This window comes from Hylobates moloch, unplaced genomic scaffold (assembly GCF_009828535.3).
Source record: "Hylobates moloch isolate HMO894 unplaced genomic scaffold, HMol_V3 SCAFFOLD_2, whole genome shotgun sequence".
NCBI lineage: Eukaryota > Metazoa > Chordata > Mammalia > Primates > Hylobatidae > Hylobates > Hylobates moloch.
The window spans coordinates 83,753,729-83,780,731 of NW_026652277.1; the positions used below are offsets into that span (position 1 = coordinate 83,753,729).

The 27,003-nt window shown below is 36.7% G+C and overlaps 1 protein-coding gene across 3 annotated transcripts in view; it reads right to left on the minus strand.

Annotated features, from left to right (window-relative positions):
- BCKDHB (branched chain keto acid dehydrogenase E1 subunit beta) overlaps positions 1-27,003 on the minus strand; it is a 245,549-nt gene that overhangs the window by 177,751 nt on the left and 40,795 nt on the right. For all 3 annotated transcript variants that reach the window (XM_032152583.2, XM_032152578.2, XM_058434947.1), the window contains exons 4-6: positions 13,374-13,507; positions 12,124-12,279; positions 9,763-9,871 (exon numbers count right to left, since the gene is read on the minus strand). In XM_032152583.2, the coding sequence (XP_032008474.1) occupies positions 9,763-9,871; positions 12,124-12,279; positions 13,374-13,507 (399 nt within the window). The remainder of the gene's footprint in view (positions 1-9,762; positions 9,872-12,123; positions 12,280-13,373; positions 13,508-27,003) is intronic.

Here is a 27,003-nt window from a genome sequence, read left to right on the forward strand (position 1 = left end):
CTGTTGTGGGGTGGGGGGAGGGGGGAGGGACAGCATTAGGAGATATACCTAATGCTAAATGATGAGTTAATGGGTGCAGCAAAACAACATGGCACATGGATACATATGTAACAATCCTGCACATTATGCACATGTACCCTAAAACCTAAAGTATAATAAAAAAAAATAAGTAAATAAATAAATTATGTATAAGCATTATTTGAATTTAGAAACTAATTTAAAAATCTAACAAATGAATTCAATTTCTCCCACTAATGGATCCAACTTACTCTTGTGAGTGTACCTAGTATTAAATACACTAACCGGCACAAATTAATCTGCTTAATGTAAAATACAAGATATTAATTTCTCTCTTTAGGTACACTGATACTTGTCAAAAATATTTTAAGTCTTCTACCATTAAAAAGCTACTTTAAATAATGTTTGTCTCTTCAAAATATATGAATTCATATACAGTTAGTACATCTGCTAAAAAAGTTCCTCAATATCATTATGGCCTATTTTTACCTATTTTTGGATTATCCAGAAATCCTAGAAACAAGACAAACAATACAAGGATTTTAGTCTTTTAGTCTGTCTTGATTTCCCACTAGAAGAATCACAGATGAAAATCATATTTAATTCAATATCACTGATGTCATGTGTCATTCAATTAAATAAAACCAAGACATTAAAGAATATCTTCTTCACAAGATGCCTATATGTGATGATGTCACACTGACTCACTCTCTTTTTGAATCATCACTCTTTTCTACATTTTTACACCAGCCAGATTGTTCTGCCTTACCTACCTTTTCTAAACATCCTTCTTCCATTTCTAAAAAGATTCATTGCACTCAAATGTCATAATTACAATAAATAATCAGGAAATCAAAAATATTATTAGGTTACTTTCTCCTTCTGTGTTCAGGAAACCTAAAGTTTTATATATATTGATTGCATATTCAAAATAAGGAGAAATAAAATTCAAGAAAATTGCTGCATAAAGAATATATGACATTTTCATTTTCATCTGTACAATTTATAAAGTTATGGCTGAATTGAAAGAAATTATTTCTAAAGGCTGGATATGTGGGAGAGTCACCACAGCCCAGAGGTTTGCACAGAGAGCAGTTTATGAGCACAGGCCCAGAAATGATGGAGTCAGAGAGATCAGGCCCAGAAATGATGGAGTCAGAGAGATCAACAGGAGCTGTGACTGGCGCAATGCTGCACAGGGGCCAAACGACCTCATCTCTTCTCGCCCAAATGCAGGAAGACTACATTTCCCAGCTGCCTTTGCCTCTATCTGGGCACATATGACTAGGTCCCTTAATGACTAATGATTACAAGGTGCAAAGGTTCCCAAACCCCCTACCTGTAACCAGACCAGACTGTGACATGTAGTTTTTATAACTTTCAAAGAAGCAAATTAATCCTATGCCAATGGAGAAATTAATGCAATATATATATTCAAACCTTGGACTATTTACTACATAGGGATGTACTACCTTAATGCATGACTATGAATAGTGCAGTTATCCCATGGTATGCATGGGGGTTTGGTTCAGGACTCCCTGAAGATACAAAAATCCGTAGATGCTCAGATCCCTGATCTAAATGGCATAGGATTTGCATAGAACCTATGCACAACCTCCCTTATCCTTAAAATCATATCTAGATTACTTATAATGCCTAATACAATGTAAATTCTATGTAAATGGCTGCTATACTGTATTGTTTAGAGAATAATGACAAGAAAAAAGGCCTGTATATGTTCAGTGTAATTATTTTTTCAAATATTTTCAACCTATGGTTGGTTAAACTTACAGCTCTGGAACCCACAGATAAAAAGCGCCAATTGTATATATTTCCATTCAGTTAAAAAGTAGATCATTTTATCAGCCTGGGCAACATGGAGAAACTCAAAAATTGAGTTCCTCAAAAACTCAAAAAAAATTGAGAAATACGAAAATTCGCAAGGCATGGTGGCACATGCCCATGGTCCCAGCTGCTTCAAAGGCTGAGGTGGGAGAATCACCTGAGCCCAGGAGGTTGAGGATGCCATGAGCTGTAATCACACCACTGCACTCCATCCTGGGCAACAGAGGGAGACCCTGTCTCGAAAAAATAAAAAATAAGATCATTCTAACTATGTGGGAAACTTTCAAAAACTAGACAGCTATTTCCTGACAAGAAACTAGGACACTGGAGGAAGTTGTATTTCATTTATGTCCTCCATTCAATAATAATTAGGTGGGATGCAAAATAGGGTAGTATTAGAAAGACGGCAGCCTCTGGTATCAAAATGTGTTGGTTTAAAACTTAAATCCATCGCTCATTATTTCTGTGAGCTTGAGCAAGTTTCTTAAAGTCACTATCTGTGCCAAATATGCCCAATCCTGGTTGTGTGACTTTGGGCAAGTTGTCTCATTTCCCCAATCCTTAGGTTCCTCATCTATAAAATGGTGATAATGACAGAATTTACCTGATATGCTGGTTGTGAGGATTACATGACATAGTCCCCATGTCTACACAAGACAGCCCAGTGTCTAGCACATAAGTGTTCTAATGGCACTTAAAGAGTAGGCAGGTACACACATGGATAATCTCACTTAAATCCTCTCAGCAACCTTATGAAATATGATTATGAGTAAATAGAGGGGGTTCCTACTTCACGTAGTAAGACAAAAGAAGTATCTATGTTAAATCATGACAGCTGCAGTTTATTGTGCTATTAATGAAGGATATTTTCATCTTAAAAGAGGCACCTCTTCTCTAGCCAAGATTATGTATTCATCAAAATTACCTATTATATTAGTAAAATCTACAGGAGACTGAAACTCAAAGTACGTTAAACTTAAAATGAGATTAAATGGAGAGATGTGAAAGAAGCTTACTAATCAAAGGAAGATTAAAGAAGTAAGAGTAATTTGAAGCCCCAGTCTCCCATCATCCCAGGCAAACCACCCATAGAAAGTTAAACTCTGACTCCACATAGAAAATATCAGAAAAGAAATCAGAATGGCTGAGATTGAGGCACATGGCCATGTCCTGAGATCATGGAGGTCAGATGAGATGACTGTTAGACCCTTCAGAACCACACTGGGTAAGATAAGGGCAGCAAGCATGGAAAGAGTATGTTCTACAAGGAAAAGAAGAAACCCAGAGGTGCCCAGGTTAACCAGTGAGTGAGAGCTCTGCACTGCAACCATAAGCAAAAGCCTTGCATTTACCTCTGTAAGTGAATCACTCTTAAACAGGATTTAGTAATATAAATGATATGGATACAGATTAAAATTATACACTACAGGTAAATTATTTTTAAAGTTGACAAGTTAACTTGTTGATACCTACCTTTAGCTTCCTAAGGAACCTTTTACCTAGTATCGTTTACCTACTTTATTTTAGAGATTATATATGGACTACTGCTACAGACTTGAGAAAATAACATCTCTACCTTGATAGTACTACAGGAGGGAAAAGCAGGAAGTAGTTGATGCTTCCCTGAAATATTTCCTACTGCACTGGTTTAGTTCTGATGAGGCAAAATGGCAAAAATATGCCAGGGAATCACTTTTTTGTCAGCAAAATTTTGCTGATGAATATTATTAGGAAATACACTCATGTTTGTTTCCTTAGATGTATTTAGACCTTCTCAGTATCCCTCTACATTCAACCTCTCTTTCCTTTCTCTTTATCTCTCTAGATTATATTCTGTTTATTGCTTTGGTTTTATCTTCCAGTTTATCAATTCTCCCATCATCTGTTTATAAATTTCTGGGCTTAAACCATCGGAGATTTTTATTATATTTTTCTTTTTAAACCTTCTGTTGTTTTTCTTCAACTTTACCTGTCACCTTCTTGTATTCTCAAGTGTCACCTTTTTTTTAATATGAAACCCATGTTTTGCTTTTTTTTTTTTTTTTTTTTTTTTGAGACAAGGTCTCACTGTCAACCAGGCTGGAATGCAGTGGTGCCACCATGGCTCACTGCAGCCTCAGCCTCCCCAGGCGCAGATAATCCTCCCACCTCAGCTTCCCAAGTAGCTAGGACCACAGGCACATGCCATGACACCTGGCTACATTTTGCATTTTTTGTGTAGAGACAGGGTTTTACCATATTGCCCAGGCTGGTCTCAAACTCCTGGGCTCAAGCGATCCTCCCACCTCAGCCTCCCTAAGTGCTAGGATCACAGGCATGAGCTACCACGCGTGGCCTACATTTTGCATTTCTTATAAAATAGTTTTAATATCTAAAGTCTACATGGGTTTATAGCTGCCTTTTCTTGTTTCTGCTCAAAGGGATTCTATCTTTTACTTGGAGCTTTATCCGTGGGAGTATTTGGATTGTTGCTCACCTAAGTTGAAGTGACTCCAGAGAGGATTTTGTTTCCTTCCAACAGTTTTCATGGACACCATCTACACAGAATCACTCTTCATTATCTGCTTCAGTGCTTTCAGACCGCACTACTAGCACATATTCAAATTGTAATCCTGTATAAGGTTCATCTTGTGATAAAAACTCTCAGAAGAGATTTTTTTTTTCTTCTCCAAGAGGACAGAGAAAGACAGGTAAGTTTCCATCCTGCCACCTTTGCACCTCACACTGTGGATGGGTCCCACAGGCTTTAACCAAGGGCTCCTAGCAAAGTCTCTACCTAAAGTGAGCTCTATACTTTATCTCCTGTCCTCAGTGCCCCCATGGAATCATCAAAGAAAAGTTAAATGTGTCCAGGACCTGGAAGATGACTGTAAGGAAAAAGCCAGCTTTGGCATTCACTTACCTCCCAGAATTCTGAGCTCCACTTTGCTTTTGAACTCTGCAGAGTTCTAATTTTCATGCCAGCTCAGTATGTATTTAAAATCAGCACACACACAATCACACACCATTTATATCAGGGTATCTAATCTACTATTCCTCCATTAATACCAGAAAAGAAAATCTTACTCTACACTAATTCTTAACACCTCCTTCTCCTTTCCCCTCCTTAAATTCATTTAGACACCAAATATTTCATATAATCTAAAAAAATTTCTAACCCATTTCCTTCTGCTAATCCAGGCCTTCTCCATGACATCACATAAACAGGCTATTCAAACAGTCGCCTGCCTGGTCTCCTAGCAGCCAGCGTTTTTCCTACACTAAGTCTTGGAGGTGGTGAGAGATGGGCCTAAGTTCCAATCCACTGTAACAAGTTCTATTTTGTTCTTGTTCCCCCCTACTTTATTTCCATCTTCCCTTCCTCACAGTCTTCCCCGTGGACTTCAGGTTATAGCATCAAACACAGAAGCAACAATCTTTCTTAGACTGTTTAACCAGTTTTTACAGCTGCAAATGGTCAGATGCTTAGAATATATTTATTATATCTTTCAGTTTTGCTTCTTCTAGTTTTGGTCTCCAATCAAACCCTGACTGTTACCACAATATAAAGAGATCTGTCTCCTTCTTTTAAACAGTGCAGTGTAACCCATCAGATGGATGGAGCTTAGCTTATTCAACTAACCTAAAATCCTCTAGTGATGGGCAAATGTGTTGTTTCCAGTTCTTGTTCATTTAAAGGGCACTGCAATGACCAGTAACATTTTCTACAAATTTTTGACAATGTATCTCCAAAATGGATTCCTAGAAGTGGACTATGAGTCAAAGGGTAAACAGCCGAATTATTTCAAACAGATCTCTTCCCTCCTTAAAATTTATAGCTTCTTTTAGAAACCATGCAAGTAATTATGGTAGAGACTGGTAGTTGTCCCTCAATATCCATTTCCTGTCATTGTGTAATAATAAAATTTTTAGTTAGGCACTTAAGCCAAAGTCTAGCTTTCTCAGCCTCTTCTGTGGTTAGGTGTGGTCATGGCCATATGATTAGATGTGACCCGTAGGAAGTGAAATTTAATGCGTGCAATCTTCATGTTATTCCTTAAAGAGAAGGAGAATACCTTTTCCTTTCCTCCTCCTCCCTTCCTGGTAGCTGAAATACATATGTGATATTGGGAGCTGGGGCAGCTACCTAGGATGAGGAACTGAAAACTACATGTTGAAGACAGCACAGCAACCAGAGAGAAGAGGCCCGGTACCTTGATGACTGAGGAACTATCACACTAGCCCTGGACTGCCAACTTAGACGTTTATATTAGAGAAAAATAAATTTCCATATTACTTAAGGCCTTATATTAGCATAACTAACATATCTAACTTTATGGAGTTATATAATTCATAAATGTATTTATGTGTTTAAGATACCATTCCATAAATAAAATACGAGGTCTTAAATGCATAGATTTTGTAAATATTACCTTAGACTATTCCAAAGTTTGCACCTCACACTGCAGATGTGGTCCCGCAGGCTTTAATCAAGGGCTCCTAGCAAAGTCTCTATCTAAAGTGAGCTCTGTACTTTATCTCCCATCCTCAGTGCCCTATAGAATCATCAAAGCAGAAGATCAATGTGTCCAGGACCTGGAACATAACTTTAGGGAAAAAGCCCAGCTTTGGCATTCACTTACCTCTTTATGTATCCTTACTTATACTTGACTATGTTCCATTTGGTTAAGATTACAGTTGATCTTTGAACAACACAGTTTGAACTGGAGGGGTCCACTTATACGCAAATTTTTTTCAACTAAATGTGGGTGGAAAATATACTATTCATGGCCTATGAAACGCACATATATGGAGGGCCAACTTTTTGTACATGCACGTTCCACAGGCCAGCCATGGGACTTGAGTATGCTCTGGATTTTGGTATTGGGGTAGAGGGGCTGGAACAAATCCCCTGAGTATACTGAGGGACGATCGTACTGCATAATTAACCTAATGGACCATTATGTAAAAACATAGCTCCCAATTAACTCCCAATTATTTTTATATAAATGTCAGCCAGTATTTATAATTCTACATCCATATTTATTAGTCCATCCATGAACCATTGTGAGTCCCAATATGAACTCTTTTAAAAAACTTTAAATGTAAAATTTTGTGTTTTTCATCCACTCAATTTTAACTATTCCCAAATATACATATGAAATTTAAAAAGAAGGGATGTAGGGGAAAAAAATTAATCTATTAAATTTTTACTTATGGATACTGCAAGTATACTACCACTTAGAAATTATCAGGCTGCTCTGGTCTTTGAAATGAATGTAAAGCACTTTCTTTTAACTGTCTCTTTGATTCCTTCAATACAGAATGTCTTCCAGAGGCCTCCTCAATCAAATGCTGAATCACAATGCACCATTCCTTTTATATCATTCCAAACAACTGTACATTTGGAGTTTACACCACCAGTGCAGCTGAGTACATCTGAGACACAGGGCTAAAAGGGGTGGGCTAAATTACAGAATCAGGGTCAGAAGATCCAAAAAAAAAAAGGAAAAGTAGAAACCAAAATATGGTCTTAGTGATATTGAACCAGAGGTCAAGTCTAAGAAAACCATAGGTCAAAAACATCCTCTCTATATAAGAACCAAGAATAAAATAAGATAAATGGACATAGGCAACATCAGTTATTGTTTCAGAACTGACCTCAGGCAATGTTTCGCAAACTTGAGCATGGATCGGAATAACCTATAGGGCTACTAACACAAAGAGAGCTGGGCTCTGCTCCCAGAGGTTCTAATGCCGCAAGTCTTGGATAAAAACTGACAATTTTCATTTCTAATAAGCTAGCAGTGATGATTATTCAGCTGGCCCAGAGAACAACTTAGACAACCACCTAGAGAAGACTAATATGAAGACTTTGGTGGTTAGCCCTTTTTTCCTATCCTAATTTCTTCTGCAGAGAAGCTTTCTAGCTATGAAAGAGCCAATATCACTGTGACCTCTACTGAGCCACTGGGAGTCAAGAAGAGATTCAGAGTTAGAATCCTTGAAATGATACATGATCAAGCATGGGGAAATTTCTGGAAACCTTTTGAACGCTGAACCTCATCAGGGTCTTTCATAATCTCTGCCAGGGCCAAGCCTAGGACAAATTTTTCAAATGCATTCTCTTAGCTAGAATCCTGTAAATTTATTTGCCTGACCAATTCTGGTTTCAAAATTTGCAGCGAAGTAAATATTACTTTTTCAAATGTTTTTTACTCAGTCGCCATTTATTAAATACTGCAAAATTTCTTTACTGATTGGCTAAAACAGCTGGCTGGCATTACAACTATAATAGCCACAGGATATCCAAAGTTATTAGAAATCCTTTTCATCAAAAAGCTATTCACAGTATATCATTGATATTTTCCTATTCACTTCAAAATTTTAAATTCTTCCATTCATTTTTATTACATAATGGGATACAGACCATAATAGAGTCCATATAAATCTAGAGTCAATTTAAAATCTGTTTTTAAACTTAAAAGCAATAGGAACTCTGAAAAATCTCCAATGAAAGTGTAAAATGACACATCCACTTTGAAAAACTCATCGCGGAGGAATGGATACATTGAAACAGAAGCCCAGTTGCATGGGCCATAAATTAATTGTGATCTATTCATACAATGAAATGCTACTTATTAAACAATATTGTACATGCCTCAGATTTTTGGGTGTTCTTTTCCCCACAGCCAAGAAGCATTTATTGGCAGGCTGGCTCCAGAAACATAGTTGTAATATGCTAATGCTATTCAAAAAAAATTAGCTTGATGAAGAGGGGCAAGCTACTTTCCTTAGTAACTAGAATACTTAGAAAAATAGGAATAACAAGAAAAATTATTATTACTTAGTAATAATACTATCAATGAACAATAAATATTCATATGATGTAATGACAATGTTCATTATTTAGTAGTAATGTTCTAATATTGTATAGTTGTAAGAAATTATTGTAATAGAAATGAACACTGAATATTCATCCAATATAATGACCATGTTCCTTACTAAGTAGAAATGTTCTAATATTGTACAGAATTGTAATATTATTGTAATAGAAATGAACAATAGATATTCATACAATGGACTACTACTCAGCAAAGAAAAGTGAATAAACTACTGATACAAGCAACAACATGAATGAATCTCAAAAGCATTAGGTTGAGTAAAAGAAAGCAAACACAAAAGAACATATGCAGTGTGCATGGATTTATATGAAGCCCAAACACATGTACACCTAATCTGATGGCAATCAGAAAGTGGCTGATTTTGGTGTAGGGAGAATGGATCCATTGTGAAGAGTGAGGAAGAAGCTTCCAGGAGTGATTAAAATGCTTTAGACAGAAAAAATAGTTTGCTATTTAAAATTTCCATTACACTGAAGAAATTAGCAGTCACAGATGTATGTTTATAAAATTAGGATTTTGAGCTAAAAAGAGGATGACCAAACATCTCCGTTTGCTTTACACAGTCATCCCAGCATAGACCTGATGGCACAGCATCATTGTTAACAGCACTTCCTTCACAGTCAAAAGTATCCCGATTTAAATGAAGGAAGACCTTTATGGTCACTTTAGTTAAAAGGAAACATATACTATTTAGTAAAATGAGCTCATTTACTTTTCTGTTCAATCCATATTTACTAAGCACCTACTATGTGGTTAAACATAGTCCCTTTATTGTTGCTACCACTTCACATTTCCTCTTTGTTTCCATAGTCAAAATATAAAATGGCTAGATGAATTTTTCCCAAACATAAAATTTACACCTGAGGACAAACTAAATGCCAAAAAAGAAATCAAGATTCTTTCTACAAGAAAAATATAAATCAACCATATGGAAAAAAAAGATAGAACTTTTAGAGCTATAAAAAAACAAAGTATATAAAGATATTCACAAATATAAAATAAAGAAAACCTTTACCTGCTGCCCTGTAAAGTATTTTAGGTTCAAAAAATATACAAGGATTTTTATCCTCTATGCATGACAAAAGAAGTCCTTTGGCCTGGAAAGGGCTTCTGGGTATAACCACCTGCAAAAACAGATTTTTTTAAGACAATTTTAGTAAAAATATATCCCAGTAAACTCACTTCTAAGAAGGGCTGATATTTAAATAACCAATTGTTACTAATTAAAAATAGATCTTGGCTATTTATTTTAAGCCTAATTATCACTTATTAAGTTTACATATTATATAAAAATAAAAATGCCTCTTATTCAACAGATATTTATCAGATGTCTACCATGTTCTACTAACTAAGATACTACTCTTAAGAAGCTAAACTTGCTTATATAAAAAAAAAAGAATATGCAAAGATCATTCATCAAAGCAAAAAACTGTAATATTGTTAATATCTACCTGTGTTTATCTATGAAGAAATCTCTTCTACTAATAATCTGTTTCTACTTTCAAAGTACATGCAACTCTCTTCTCCAGTTTTAACATGTCAAAATCTCCTTTCCCATGAAAAAAAATATGGTCTTCATTTCATAAGTGAAAAATGAGTCCACTGAGTTTTATGATCCAGGCACCATAGTGTCCAGTTATAGCAAAGCAAAAAGAAAAGTGTTGATAGTCCACACTTCCACTTACAGGAAAGGGCTCCAGGACCTTCTCGAGAATGACGGTGATGATGAGGAAGATGATAATGACAGTAGGAAGTACATGTGTAAACTCGGCCAAGCACTCTGTGAATTAATTCATCTGTTCATAGCAACCCCACTAGGTATCTATTATAATTTTCCTCATTTTAGAAATAGACACTGAGGTTTAGAGAGAGAACAAGTGCTTGACTAAGGTCACACGACTTGCGTGATCAAAGAGTCTCACCCGATTCCCACCGATACCAAAGCTCAAGCTCTTAACTTCTATCACATGTTGCCTTAAATCACAAACTTTGTCTAATATTAAATGACTATAAAATACTTGTTTAAAGACAAATATTATATAGGAAGAGTTATTAAAATAAACCTGAACTTATCACAAAGACTCAAGATTCCCTGAGGCAAACTATATTTGGCTTTCAAAGCCATTTTTATGCCATTTTTATTGAAGGGTTTTATTTTAAAAATAAAAGCAGCAAAAATGTCACTATTTTATTTTCTATATAAAAAATTTTATTTTCTGTTCTGGGCCTCTGAACACATTAATAACCATATCACACAATGTCTTTATCTTATGTTCCTACTTTTTAATTTCCCTTCATCTGCTTTCTTCATATTAGCCTTTTGTACTTTAAGTATATTTTCATTTCAGCTGAAAAAAAAGGAAAAAGGAAGAGGAAGAAAGAAAATGAAGGAGGAAAAGAGAAGATAGGGGACAGACAGAAAAGATCTGTTCTTAAAAACAATATAATGTTATAAATATTAAGTGTGAATTAATGTTTAGCTCAAGCACAAAAATAACTTGCCTCGCACATGGCTTCTTTCCCAGTCTACAACTTCTAGCTCACATTCAAAAATCAGGCAACATCTACTCAACTAAGATAAGCTTATAACTTTGATCTGGCACAAAAAACAAATAAGAAAAAAAGAATAAAACATAAACACATGCTCATAATCAATTCATGTGGTCAAAAAACAAATATACATCTCTGGATTCACACATCTATGGGTTTCTACAATGATCTCCTGAAAAGCTTATTCAGTAAACAGAAACAGAAAAGATAATACAAAAAATGAAGACATAAAATACTCAAAATATTTTTACCATCAAAAGACCTAAGCTTTTGTGAAAGACAGGCTATAAAAAGGAGATGCTTCAAAATTAATTGGTTGAGCAAGTATTAACTAACTTTAAACAGAAAAAAAAAAAACTAGGTAACAGTCTTCTCTCAGTCTTTTTAACAAGTAAGAAATAGATTAAAAGCAAAAGTCTTATCCCTGTGACTTTGAAGTAAATAGAGACTAAACAGAAGATTTATTAAAATCACCCCATCATCAGTTAAGTGAGAAAGACTTAAGTTAGAAAGAAATATAAAGCTTTGAAAGAGAGAGGAGGTAAACCAACTATGTTCTTGGTCTTACTCTTTGAAGTCTATAAAATTAATCAATGCCAGAGTTTATAAAACCAGTCCTCCTTCAAAAAGAACTTTCTGTAAAACTGGGCATTGGATAGCATACTTAAAAGAACTGCTAACCTCCCTTTCTTAAATACAGTTAAGTTCACATAAATTCCAAGAATCCTGTTTGTTTTCTTTCCTCTAGATAAGCATAGATATTAATAGAATGAACCAAAATGGACACATCAAATAGAAATCAAATAAAGTACATAAATGAACATACCTTGATTCCTGGGCAATGGGCAAAAAATGCTTCAGGACTCTGAGAATGATAGAGAGCCCCATGGCCAACACAGCCCCAAGGGGACCGGATAGTGAGGCTTCCACAGTTAAAAAGATCCCCAGAGCGATAGCGATACTTGGCAGCTTCATTAACAATCTGAGGGGCAGAAAGACAGGGCATGGCACAATGAGTCCTTCCCTTCCAATCTCCTTCCTTTCTTCCTCCCTCCCTCCCTCCCTCCCTCCCTTCTTTCCTTCCCTTCCCATGGCACAATGAGTCTTTCCCTCCCTCCCTGCCTCCCTCCCCCTCTTCCTTCCTTCCTGCCTGCCTTTCTTTCCCATAGCACAGTCTTTCCCTCCCTTCCTTTCTTTCTTAAGACAGGGTCTCGTCCCTCCCTCCCTCCTTTCCTTCCTTCTCTCCTTCCCTCCCTCCTTCCTTCCTTCCTTTCCTGCTTCCTTTCCCATGGCACAATGAGTCTTTCCCTTCCTTCCTTCCTTCTTCCCTCCCTCCTTTCCTTCCTGCCTTCCTTTCCCATAGCACAATGAGCTTTTCCCTCCCTCCTTTCCTTTCTTTCTTGAAACAGGATCTCGTCCCTCCCTCCCTCCCTCCCTCCTTTCCTTCCTTCCTTTTCTTCCTTCCCTCCCTCCCTCCCTCCTTCCTTCCTTTTCTTTTTGAGACAGGGTCTTGTCTTTCCATTTCTCTCTTCTCTCCTCTCTCCCCGCTCCCTTCTTCCCTCTCCCCTCTCGCTCTCTTTCTTTCTTTCTCTCTTTCTTTCTTTTTGAGAAAGGGTCTCGTTCTGTCACCCAGGGAGTGCAGTGCCACGATCACAGTTCAATGTAGCCTCGGACTCCTGGTTTAAGTTATCCTCCCGCCTCAGCCTCCAGAGTAACTGGGATGACAGGTATGTGCCACCACACTGGGCTAATTTTTGTAGTTTTTGTAGATACGGGTTCTCATTATCATTATGTTGCCCAGGATGGTGTTGAACTCTTGGCCTCAAGTGATCCTCCCACCCTGGCCTCCCAAAGTGCTGGGATTGCAGATGTGAGCCACTTCACCCAACCCCAATCTATTTGCTTAAACTATTCTATTAGATCTTTAAATATATGCTCATAACAAAATTCTAATTGTAATACATTAGTAAAAGGATAATAAAATGTTTAGAATGCAGGTAAGGGTGGGTGGAAGGGTAGCGGCAATACTTTAATATTTCAATGACTGAACAACCTTAGAAATATTCCTTCACTTACCTGATCAAATGCAGGAAAAATATAATCTGCAAACTGAATTTCCGCAATGGCAGTAGCTCCAGTGACCGCAATTCCAATTCCAAATCCAACGATTCCTTGTTCACACAATGGGGTATTAAAAACTCTATCTTTTCCTTAAAATAGAAAAGAAAAAAAAGGTAATGTGGCAAATGAGAGTAATGTCATGCATAATACATTTAAAAATTCAGTAAACTAATAATGGGATGGAGAAGTATAGAACAGGTAGAGGAAACAGAAAATAAAGAGTATGGCTAGCCACAGTGGCTCACACCTGTAATCCTAGCACTTTGTGGGGCCAAGGCAAGAGGATTACTTGAGACCAGGAGTTCAACACCAACCTGGCCAACATAGTGAAACCCTGTCTCTATTAAAAAAAAAAAAAATAGTAAGGTGAATTATTTAAATCCAATTAATAATTGTATTAATTGTAAGTAATCTAATGTTTCAATGAAAATAAAAACTGTCACACTAGTATAAAAGAAAGGAAAACCCAACTATTTGAAAGGAAACACAAACTCTAAAGACAGAGAAAGTTAAAAAAAAAAAAAAGGATAAAATAGACAATAAAAAACCTAACCAAAAGAAAGTTGATGCCACTATATTAATAGCAGGCAAAGTAGACTTTCAGGAAAAAAACATACCAGAGATAAAGAGGGAAAATGCATAGTGTTAAAGGGTTCAATTCACAAGAAATAAATAATTCTAAATCTATACTTATCTAACAATGGGCTCCAAACAAATGGAAAAAAGCAACACAACTAAATGGACAAATTCACCACATAGTGGGAGATGATTTTTTAATGTACTAGTCTTAATAACTGACAAAAAAGGCATACCAAAAAAAAAGGAGGGAGTGTAAAAAATAGAGATGATTTAAACATGTTCAACAAACATGGCCTAACTGACATACAAAGGACACTGCACCCAAGAGCAAAGAATACAAATCCTTTTCAAGTAAACAGAAAACACTGACATCAATTGACCATATACTGGACTACAAATCCAATCTCAACAAATTTTAAAAGATTAAAATTACATATATTCTCTGACCATAGTGTAATTAAGTTAGAAATCAATAAAAAGATCATTCAAAAATTCTTACGTTAGAATTATTTTTTTTTTTTTTTGAGATGGAGTTTTGCTCTTGTCACCCAGGCTAGAGTGCAACGGCGCAATCTCAGCTCACTGCAACCTCTGACTCCTGAGTTCAAGCCACTCTCCTGCCTCAGCCACCCGAGTAGCTGGGATTATAGGCGCCCACCACTACGCCCAGATAATTTTTGTATTTTTAGGAGAGATGGGGTTTCACCATGTTGGCCAGGCTGGTCTCGAACTCCTGACCTCAGGTGATCCACCTGCCTCGGCTTCCCACAGGACTGGGATTACAGGCGTGAGCTACCGGGCCTGGCTAGAAATTTTTTTTAATATATAGCTAAATAACTCACAGCTCAAAGAAGAAACTATAATGAAAATTAGAAAGTGGTATTTTAAATTGAATAATAATGAAAAAAACTATACAAAATATCTTACTGAGGTTCTGAATGTAATGTCAGAGTTGCCTTTTTCAGATTGTCCTTTCCACATTTAATGATTATAAACTCTGGGCAAAATAAAATAAACAACTATTTAAAGGCATTGAAGGGCCAAAAGTAGGCATAAACTGGAGTCTTGACTCTTGAAAGAAATTAAGCGACCATGACGTTCATAAGGCTTGTCCTGCAAAAGGACTCCCCAGTCTATGAGTTGGGACAGCTAAAATTCAAACAAATAGACTCAGTCTGGTTGATCTGAGGTGTCAGAAAATAGTCTGGGGCTACCAGTGGTTGAAAATTGAAAGACTAAATCCCTAAAAGAAGGGCACAGCATGCAGGAGCCCCAAAATCTGTGCATAAACTGATCAAATCCTTGCCAACACCTGTGCCTGCAGGACACTCCAAAAGCCCAGCAGCAAATAATCTCTGCCAGTTAAAAGAGCTGTGCCCACCAACAAGGAGGCAGATTTTGGAGTTTGAGACTCTTCAAATTACAGAAGTTTGATAAACCCTTTAGACAATCCATTCAAACCACTAGGTAAAATTTTATTAGCATATAATTCAATTCTCACTTGACGTTTCACCACCTCTGAGCTCATGCCAGAATTTCATTAGAAATTATAATTTCAGGATTCTGGGTGGACAAAGACAATAGCCACAGTCTGGCCATGTAACCAAATGTTTTGGGAGAAACCTGGTATTCATATTTCACTTCCATAATCCAAGGATACCAGTTCTTTTTCATATACAGAATTCACTTTTAGCTCAATCATTTCCTTTGAACACGAACGAAACATGGGGCAGGTGTTGGGAAATGCCGACCAGACACATCCTGTAGTTTGCCAGGCTATAAGCAGCTGCAAAAACTGAAAGCATGATTCATACTCATCATGATCTGTGACTATCTTCTGAAACTGTGACCTCTATTCCTCATCAATTCCCTATTTGACTGTGAGTAGCTTGATAATCTTTGAAAATCTATGATTCCATTGAACCAACAACTCAGTGGTAGAAAATAAACGTAAATTCCAGCTGTCTCCCATGGAATTAACAGCCCTGGAATACCTGAACCACCTTAACCAAACTAGCAGCATTCTTATTGATTCCTTGCTAGTTCATGGGATTTAGATATTTTTCATCTCGGTAAGAAATATAGCCTTGTTGCCAATAGAAAGCAGAAAAAAATGAGTTTCTCAGAACTCTCTTACCCCAAACATGTTTGGTTTGAGGAAACAGTTTAACAAGTCTCTCTGACAAGTTTCTGTGATGTAGCAAAAAGTGCTTCAACATGAACTGTCAAAAATCGGTTTCTATTTTCTCCCAGATACTGATTGAGGAGAAGAGCACAAATAAGACACACAATATTGATGACTTCCTCTATCTTATAATGCAATTCATCCAATGTAAAGTTCCTGTACTACCCTGTAAGTGTCCTGATAGATGAAAAAATACACGAAGTGACTGTGCTATGAGGCAAGACAGACCTGGGTTTAAGTGTTATCTCCACAGATTACTAAACACTCTAAGGCTCCATTTCTTATGTGTAATAGAAAAATTATAACACTTAAAAGACTACAATAATTCATACATTTATTCAACAAATGCTTTTAAAGTACTTAATATTATACAGACACTTTCCTAACAGCAGCAAACAAAACGAAAACATTCACATCCTCATGAAGCTTACAGTCTAGTCACAAGAAATGCAATAAAAACAAAATAAACGAAGGAAATATTTAGTTTGTTAGATGATGAACCAGGGGAGTAGGTGACGGAGGGAGGGAAACTACTATGATTTTTAAGGACATTGGGAAGACCCCACTGAGAGGTGACAGTTAAGCAAAGGGTTTAAATAAATGAGGATGTGTACCATGCATGTATCTGAGAGAATAAATATTCTGGGCAGAGCGACCATCAAGTACAAGAACCATGGGGTAAGAAAATGTTTAATACATCAGAGGAAGGGCAAGGAGTCCAGATTGCCTGGTCTAGAGTAAAAGAAAGAGTAGTAGGAGATCAAGTCAAGGAGTTATAGGATGGAATGGGGAGACGACAGAGATCAGGCAGGGCCCTGGAGGACATTGTAAACCCTCTTTGACTGTGAGAGCGAGTCAGAGAGCAGGTGAGTGAGAAAAACAGGAAGTTCTTGAGTAAGGTCATGCCATTCTCTGAGCTGCATTTCAACAGGATCCCTCTGACTCGTATTTGGTGAACAGCCTGTCAATAGCAAGGGTGGACACAGCAAGATTGATTATCTGATACTGCAATAATCCCAGTAAGAGATAACAACGCATAATAGCAGAGAAGGTGGAGAAATGGTGTGAGACTCTGGATATATTCTAAAGATAGAGCTAAAAGGATCTGCTGATGAAATGGATGTGCAGTATGAGTCACAGCAATACTGAGGATGATTCAAAGTCTTTTGGCCTGGGTAACCTGAAGGACAGAGTTCCCAGTAACTGAGAAAGCGAAAACTGTGAAGAAGCATGTTCAGTGAGAGATCAGCAGCTCAGGTTTGAAGATGTTTACTTTGAGTTGCCCTCAGATATTCAGGTAGAGCTATCAATTAGACTGTTGGATAGAAGTTGGAAGTCTTCAGCATAAAGACAGCATTTAATAACAAGGGATGGGATAAGATTACCTAGCAAATTTAAATGGAGAGAAAAGAAGAGATCTAAGATTGTAGCCTGGATACTCCAATGTTAACAAGACAAGCAGGTGAGACATAATCAGCCAAGTTGAGAAGGAAAACAAGCCAGAGTTTGGAGGAAAACCAGGAGGAGAATGTGCTCTCCCAAAAGGAAGTGTTTCCAAGAAAAGAGTGATTAACTTGTGTCTATACTGCTATTAAAAAGTGAGATGAGGGCTGAGGATTTTATCATTGGTGACCTTAACATGACCGTTTCTGCAAAGTAAGAGAGAGAGAAGAGGAAAAAAAAAAGCTTAATTGCAGTGACTTCAAGTGAGAATAGAGAATAGAAGCAGAGAAACACTGCTATAAAGGAGAGAAGAAGCCAGGTGCTATGGCTCACACCTGTAATCCCACCACTTTTGGAGAATCACTTGAGCCCAGGAGTTCGAGACCCCATGGCAAAACCCCATCTCTACAAAAAATACAATAAAAAAATCAGCCGGGGGTGGTGGCACGTGCCTGTAGTCCCAGCTACTCAGGAGGCTAAGGTGGGAGGATCACTTGAACCCAGGAGGTCAAGGCTGCAGTGAGCTGAGATGGCACCACTGCACTCCACCCTGGGCAACAGAGTGAATTCTGTCTTAAAAAAAGAAAAAAAGAGAGAGAGAAGAGAAGAGAAAGGGAACAGTCACTAGAGGTGAATATGGGGTCAAGAGAGTTTTGGTTTTTTTTGGTTTTGAGATGGAGTCTCGCTCTGTCACCCGGCTGGAATGCAGTGGCACAATCTCCACTCACTGCACCCTCTACCTTCTGGGTTCAAGTGATTCTCCTGCCTCAGCCTCCCAAGTAGCTGGGATTACAGGCGCCCACGACTACGCCCGGCTAATTTTTGTATTTTAGTAGAGATGGGGTTTCACCATGTTGGCCAGGCTTGTCTGGAACTCCTGACCTCAGGTGATCCACCCACCTCAGCCTCCCAAAGTGCTGGGATTACAGGCGTGAGCCACTGTGCCCGGCAAGAGAGGTTTTTAAGATGGAAAAAATAACAGCATATTTGCAGGCTGATGGGAATGATCAGTAGAGAAGAGAAGATTATTTTGAGAAAATTAATAAAATGGAGAGAAGAAATAATAACTGGAACTGTATCTTTGAAAAGGTGACAAGAGAACAAGGGATCTAGTGTGGAGGGGTTGATAGGAACCCTTACATTCTTTCAGAGTGCAGGAGGAAAGAAGGCATATGGGCATTGATGGTGGTACATGGATATATGCAGTGATAAGAGCTTATCCAAGTTCTTATTAGTGGCATCTATCCTTTCAGTAAAATGCAAAACTAAATTATTACCTAAGAATAAGGATGGGGGAAGCTGTTTTGAGGAGGGGGAAAAAAAGTATGAAATAGTCATCCGGGAGAATGGAAGACCGAATGGACCTGGAACATGTGGCATGATGGCAGGCAACATGAGTGCCCTGGAACTTCCCAGCCTTGAACTTAAAGATCAGTTGCATGATGGCATGTTTTGCTCCAGTGACATTCAGCTCAGGATTCACACAGAGAGATGGATTTAACTAGAATTAGATTTTGCCAAGCAAATATTGACATGAAATTCAAACTGGATATAAAGGAAAGAAAGGTAATCAGGGAAATGAAAGACAGCAACAAGGTGGTAAAATCCATGGCTTTTAAGACTCAATAAGGTCAAAAGATTATTGGAATGGAGGTACTAGAAGCAGTGAGCTAGAGACAGATTCAAAGCGCTAATCAGAGTTGAGGATGCTTCAAACTGAGATTATGGAGAGACCACTGCTATTGCTAATGACAAGAGTATGGCTGTAAGAATGAAAAGCTGATGTAAGATGGAGGATAAGATCACCAGAGAAGAAAAGGATAAGAAGCTGAGAAGCCAGAATATTGAAAAGACCATCCATGTGGACACTGACAGGAATGCTGGAGAGAGTGACAGTGAGCCAGGCTGGGAACAAAGAGGATCAGCCTGAGGTCCACAAGGACAAGGAGGGGGAGTGTCAGTGCTTAGCACTTACTTACCCGGCACACTGACAGTATTTAACATATTTTTAGTTTGAAAGGATAAATTAGATAATGGGAGCTAGTTTCTTTGGATTTAGAAATCACATTTTTTTTTCTGCCCCATTCTCAGCAACTGGATTAAGTCTTTTTCTACTTTCTACTCAGCTATTTGATACATGGAACCAACTTTCTCAAATTCAATATATTAAATAGTGTATATGTCATAAGATAATAATTTCACACAGACAGTTTAGCTCAGGTAGTATAAAAAATGAATATTCCTAAAATATATAATAATTTAAGTCATTCATCCAAATGATGACTAAATTGTAGGATGTTGAAATTCCTATCTTTTAAAGGCAGTTGGGGTCTATAATGACACAGTAAGTTTCGGAGGCTCAAAGAAGTTGCAAGAAGGAATCTATATCAATCAAAGTGCTGCAAACCAAGCTCAGCAAATGTTTAATTCAGTGGTTAGTGGCTTTGACCTCATGTGAAGGAAAAAACTATGCCTACTCTGAAACAGTTCCTCAATGCCCAGCAGCTTTGATTGGGCAAAAAAAAGTAAATACCATCTGAATTACTTCTTTCTAAACTCAGATAGCTGAATAAAATGAAAATTTCTGATAAACTTTTTGCTGATCAATAGTATAGATAACTAAAATAAAAGAAATAAATATTTCTATAACATGCCATTTTCTTATATTGTGCTACTCCTGCTTTGTATAACTCCATGATCTCCCAAGTCAGTGAAAACATATGTGGAATGCCAGATGGCTGACTGTATATTGGACTTATCAACTTCTCACTTGTTGAAGATCAAGCATAAAATCATACCATAGCTTTCTAATAGTGTTCTTCTTTTGTAAAGGGAGCATGATTAAGAAGTTCTACATCACTGGCAGTGCACCATCTGTTAAAGATATTGTCCATTACATAATACTAAACTTCATATTAAAATCAGCAGGTGACTCCTCTTGCTAAGCAATTAGAAATGGGTAAAATTGAGTCCACCAGTGAACCCTGTTCCCTATCTAACATTCAGCCACAACTATAGACCAGAAAAATAGTGAAAAGAGGGCAGAGAAACAATTAAGAAAAAGAAGCCGGTGTGATGGTTCAGGCCTGTAATCCCAGCACTTTCAGAGGCTGAGGTGGGCGGATCACTTGAGGCCAGAAGTTCGAAACCAGCCTGGCCAACATGGCGAAACCCCATCTCTACTAAAAATACAAAAAATTTGCCAGGTGTGGTGGTGCATGCCTGTAAACCCAGCTACTTGGGAGGCTGAGGCAGGAGAATCACTTGAACCCAGGAGGCAGAGGCTGCAGTGAGCCAAGATCACACCACTGCATTCCAGCCTGGGAGACAAAATGAGAAAAAAAAAAAAAGAAAACGAAAAAGTATGACTTAAGGTGACAGCCTGTTACCTCCTGGTAGATTAAAGGAATCACTAAGAATCTCAGTTTCTTCTGTCCCTAGACATTTTTCAGAAGCTTTAATTAGTTTTAGAGTTTATCTGTGAACAAAGTAGATCTGCAAGTTATTAAACCTATCTGGGATAAAATTAAATTTTCTTCTTTCCATTATGGATTTCTGTAAAAGCAGATTTAAAACTGTCTATTTCTAAGCAACTTGTGTTTCCTCAGGACCTAGATTTGAATAGGTCGGAATATCCTTCTGGAAAATGATCGACTCCATCAGGGAAACAGCTCAGGTCCCAGAGTCTCTGAGCAGAAAGATAAATAAGAACATAAATATTTGTGACTAAGCTATAAAATAAACCAGGGAAATAAAAGTCATTATAGACACAATTGTAACAGTGGGAGACAGAAATAAATAAAACATCCAGTAATTTCAGTCATAGTATACTTGATAGAATATGTTGTGATTTCACAATATTTTAAAGCTTGATGATGAAAAATTTGATAAAGATAAAACACATTTGTTTTAGGGTCAACTAAAGCAAAAATACAAAGCTAATCCAGAAGACCATTTCTGCCTCTTAAAAAATGGAAAACAGAACATTCTATTCATTAGACAGGTCAGAAAAATGCTTAAAGAATAAATATGCACGCAAATTTAAAAGATTACTAAGTAGAATGACAATACAGTTTATCTTGTATTGGGATACAAACTGGGATACTTCTGAGACTGTGAGGAGTTACTAAAAATAATTAACAGGTGTTAGATGCTAACTGATTTTTTTTAATCTAGTCTCCGTACTAGTTGAGAAGATAGTTTTTTTGTTGTTTTTTGGGGTTTTTTATACTTTAAGTTCTAGGGTACATGTGCACAACGTGCAGGTTTGTTACATATGTATACATGTGCCATGTTGGTGTGCTGCACCCATTAACTCATCATTTACATTAGGTATTTCTCCTAAGCTAACTGATTTTCAACAGGCTTAAACTGGGTATTTCTAGGCAAACAGGACTAACCTGGGTAAACCAAGGGTTATAGTCACTTTATTATTAGAGTTACCAAATATTAACACCTAAGTTGAAAGTAGTAAGGGGAAAATTACTCATACCTAATCCACCACATATTAGCATCCTAAATTAGGCTACTCATGATCCAGAGGTAGAAAATGAAAAAGAACACTGAATAAGCAATCCTGTCATCAAGGTAATTGTCACAGTTTACTGCCTAGGGTGAACACTATGATGTATGCAGCCCAGATCACCCATTTGTGAAGATCACCCAACATGTTGCCTTGGTTACTAAGAATTCTGTTGGCTGACAGATATCAGCATTTCAGCTATCACACCCTTTAGGGTCTGTTTTATCTGCAGTAAACTTCCTAGACCGAGGTCATGCTTGGCATCTCCCATCCACTGATTGATCAGTGTGAGAGTACAAAGGCCTGGTCATTTCAGCCCAACTAGGGACAACTGGTTGGCAAAAGAGTCATTCCGATTGCACAGATCCCACAGGGTTGGCCAAGGCTGTCATTGGTCTTGCATCTCTTCTGGACATCTCCCTCTATCTAATTCTGCTTTTGCTTTAAAGCAGCACTATTTTTATGGTTCTAGAATATGACACGTTCTAAGGTTTCCAGATTTAGGAAGTTTACCTATAATTATAATTATCCTATAACAATATTCTTCAAATTGTTACCTCCAAGAAGCATTGTTTAGAAATAGCTGTCTGTGAACCTTGTCCTACAGATTCTACCCTATTATTCTGAACACTCCAAGGCAAGATATCTGGGTCATCATAATGGCTAAGAGACAAATTAAAGAAGATAAAAATCAACCAGGAACAAATGTATGTGCTTAGTAAATGCTTACTGAATGAATGTTTATTAAATGCAAAAGCCCCTCTGTAATCAATGAGTCTGCAATTCTGGGTATAGATACAACAATGTCAACACACAGCAAAGCTCAAATTAGTTTCAAGGATTCGGTGACTAGATTAAAATTTCTAAGCTCCTCTGCTAAGAACACAGACTGTCTCATTCATTTCATCAGTATTCCAATAGTGCCTACTACAACCTCTTGAATTTACCAGTCTTTCAGTAATATCGTTTGAATGAACAAGCTTAAAAGACCCATCATTTTGGACTAAAGAGACATTTATGTCTATGGCAATCATGATGTGGTAACACCAAGTACTAAGATGTCTAGATATGTCAGCAAGACAGATTTAGTTTAGATGAAATAGATATGTACTATGTAATAGAAACATGAAATTTTTCATTTAAACAATTAGAAAATCTGACAGTGAAGAGAGACTATAGGCCCACCCAAATATAAAGATTCTCAGTCAGGCGCAGTGGCTCACACCTGTAATCCCAGCACTTTGGGAGGCCAAGGTGGGTGGATCACCTGAGACCAAGTGAGAAATCTTTCAATATAAAAAAAAAAGAAAAATTAGCCAAGGATATATGATAATCCCCAAAAAATAATGGAGGCGAAATATCCAACTACCCACACACAGATCAGTGGATTATGTCATGATTTTAGGTAGCCATGTATTAGAGAAATTAATTGTTTTAATGACAGAAAAGGAGAAAAGTCACAATTTTAAGCAACCCATAGAAAATGAAATAGAAAACATCTAGTTGAAGGTCAGCCACCATGATTATGATACAGTAATGTTCAGTATCATAGACTGAGGTTTCTTAAACCAAGTACTAGATAAACAACTTTTAAGGGAAAAATGTGTTCTTATACTCCTAATGCCAACTTAAACCACTTTTAATATGTTATTTTAATACATACAAAACTTATCATTACCCTGATAAAAAGACAAAGCCAAAACAAATTTATAAATTAACTACAAAAATAACTACATAACCAATTAAATTCAAATTAACAGTAAAAAATATGGCATAATGAACAATGGTTTTCTGCTAAAATGTCAACACCAACAAAGCTTTGAGTTTGATGATATATTTAATCTCTTTCTGTTTTTGTTTTTACTTTAATCATTCTAATGAAAAGAATACCTATTCACCTAAATGCACTGTACAAAACAGTACTGATAACCTCACGGCTTCCTTAATCAGTTAAGGATAATCAGACCTCGTACCAAACAAAACCACTAACAAGCAGTCCTTGAACACTAATTTAAGGAAGTCACTTAAAGATATGGTTGGTATCACAACCATATTGAATTCTGCATTATATGTGTGCCTTATTCAATTATCACTAGAAGCAGGTATAGAAAATTCTTTTTGTACTTACTGATATACTTACTTCTAATGATTGTTACAAGTTGCTCTATTAAAAAATGGAATCTGTCATCTGCCTACAACTTGAATGTTATCTCTATAATGCAGGTTCTTTTGGGTGTGGCAAGCAAGGATGCTCCTAGCACTGTTTGTTATTTGAATCTCAGTGAAAGCTTCATACACTTCAGATAATATGAAGTAGTTGGCCTTCACATTACCATGAACACAATAATAAACACCAGCACTAATTTTACCATGTGGTAGTATCTAGTTACATGGCAAATGATTCAGATGGCCCAGAAAAAGCTTATATTACCTTCTCAAGATTATCGTTGATAGTAAAACCCCAAATTCTAAATCTCATAGAAAATGTGAGAACTCTCACAATACATTCATGGACACATAACTGGTATTAACTAACACCAGTTAAAGAAACAATACCCCAGGCGGGGGGAGGGTGGACAAATAAAATAATTGACTCCACTGTTCAATTTTAGAAGAAAAATTCTACTTAAGACTAAGTTGGGGGGAAAAAGTACTTTTTAAAACAAACTACCCATGGAGGCTGTGGAAAATGCTTAAAAGCACTATTTTAGAAACCTCTCACGCAACCCACCAAAAAAACAACTAAGCTCCAAACAACCAAGCACTCAAAAAAAGAAAACCTAAAAAAAAACAAAACAAACAAACAAAAAAAAACCTTTCCGTTATTATGGGGTAAATACATCTTTTATTTTAAAATGAATTTCTAAATTAAGGAGAATATAAGTACATTCCTATATTGCATCTATTGGGGAAAAAAAGAAATTCAAGGTTATATTTACCAGTAATCCCACAAGGGGTAAAAATGTGTTCTTTAAGTAAATTAAGAACAAAAGAATTAATGTGATAGAATCAATGTGATAATTTAATGATCCAGAAAAACTATGGTTGGGTATGAAAAGAGCACACAGAAAAACTAATTACAAAATGACAAAATCCTAGTGCTATTGAAAACCTTTCCACTAACCCCATAGTCTTCAAATAAGGATATCAAATTGCTACTTAAGTGCCTAGCCCAAAGTCAATAGCCAGTAACTGGCAGCTTGACACCCGAATCAACAATTGCTTCCTTTTCTTTCTCCTAGAGAAATTTCTTCCCTACATTGTCTCTTGCAAACTACTCAATTCACAAATGCTAAAATATATTAATTTAGACCTTGTTATCTGGCACCACAACCACAAATACAAAATAGTTTTAAATAGCTAATCTGAATGTAATAAGTCTTTGAGGACAATGTCCTAAAATTCCATCATATGTTCTCCAAAAACCTATGCAAATAAGATAGCCACTATAAAACTGTCACAGTGCATGACCTAGCTACCAACAATGAAATAAAATAAAAAGCATGTTAAGAAAACAGGAATAAAAGTGATCAGGAAAACTTCCTTAATCAGGAATACATTTTTAAAGTCCTTTTAAAAGCGGCTACTTCAAACTTTGATTTAATGATAAATTGCATTGCAAGATAGCACTGTTAACACTGTTCCACTGTTACTCTGTGGAAATTTATACATGTTTCTGTCTCAAAAAGGTAGTGTAAAATCTCCAAACTTGTAGATAAAACTAAGATGTTACTGGTAACAAGGTGTCAAGCTGTTTTTACATAATCCACTTATTAAAGAAATGGGTATGGGGAAGGGAAACAATTAAATAGATAAAAGCCCTCCAATCAGTTCAGATTCAAGTGAAATTTCAAACTTATTATATCAATCTTATAGTTCAACAAATTATCTTAATTATCAGTTACCAAAAAAATTAAAATGCTGTTGAAGCTGGGCATAAATGTTTAAAAGTACTTTTACTTTTTAATACATTATAAAAGAAATCTTAAAGTGTAAAATAAAAATAATTTTGATACCTAAAATTTAGGTCTTCTTTTGTTTGCCAGGAAATTCAATTACTACTATCAATTACTAGAGACTACTAAAAATATGGAACATTGGAATGAAATTATCTTAAGATGAACAAAGTGCTGTTTGTCACAACTTAGATAAGATCTTTAATGAATTAAAGTATCCTAGGAGGGGGAGCAAACTGAAGATAGAGTCTCTCAAATATACCTTCCTAATCTTATTAGATAGATGTTGTAAGAGATAGTATCAAGCTCTCCCAAATCACCTCTTGCCACCATCAGAGGCTCTGATTCTGACCCAGTAAAAAATATCACTTGATATAATTTGTTTTATATTTACTTGACCATGTACAAAGCACTGTAGTTAGTTGCTACAAATGATAAAGGGATAAATAAAACACCATCCTGTCCTCACGCAACTTATAATGTGATAAGAAGATAAGTCAAATATAATTATGATGTAAGACAATGACATACAAATAAAATGCTATTAGAGGAGAGGGGAATTCTTTTGGGCTTGGAGGACTAATACAAAGTTTTATGAAAAAGAAGACACTGAATTAGGCACTGAAGAATGGGCAGAATTTCGACAGGCACAGGTAGAAGGAACAGTGTGACCAAAGGCAGGAAATAAGGGCAAACTCTGAGTTGGGAAGCCAACCAAGAAGGCTGAACTATAAGAGGATTAAAAACAGTAGTGGGAGATAAAGATAGAAAGTTTAGTGTATATAAGCAAGTTACTACAGTGCTTAAAAGCATGGGCTCTGGCATCACGATACACGGGTTTAAATGTGGTTCCACCATTTACCAGTTGTGTGGTCTTGGATTGTGCTTCAGTTTCCTCAT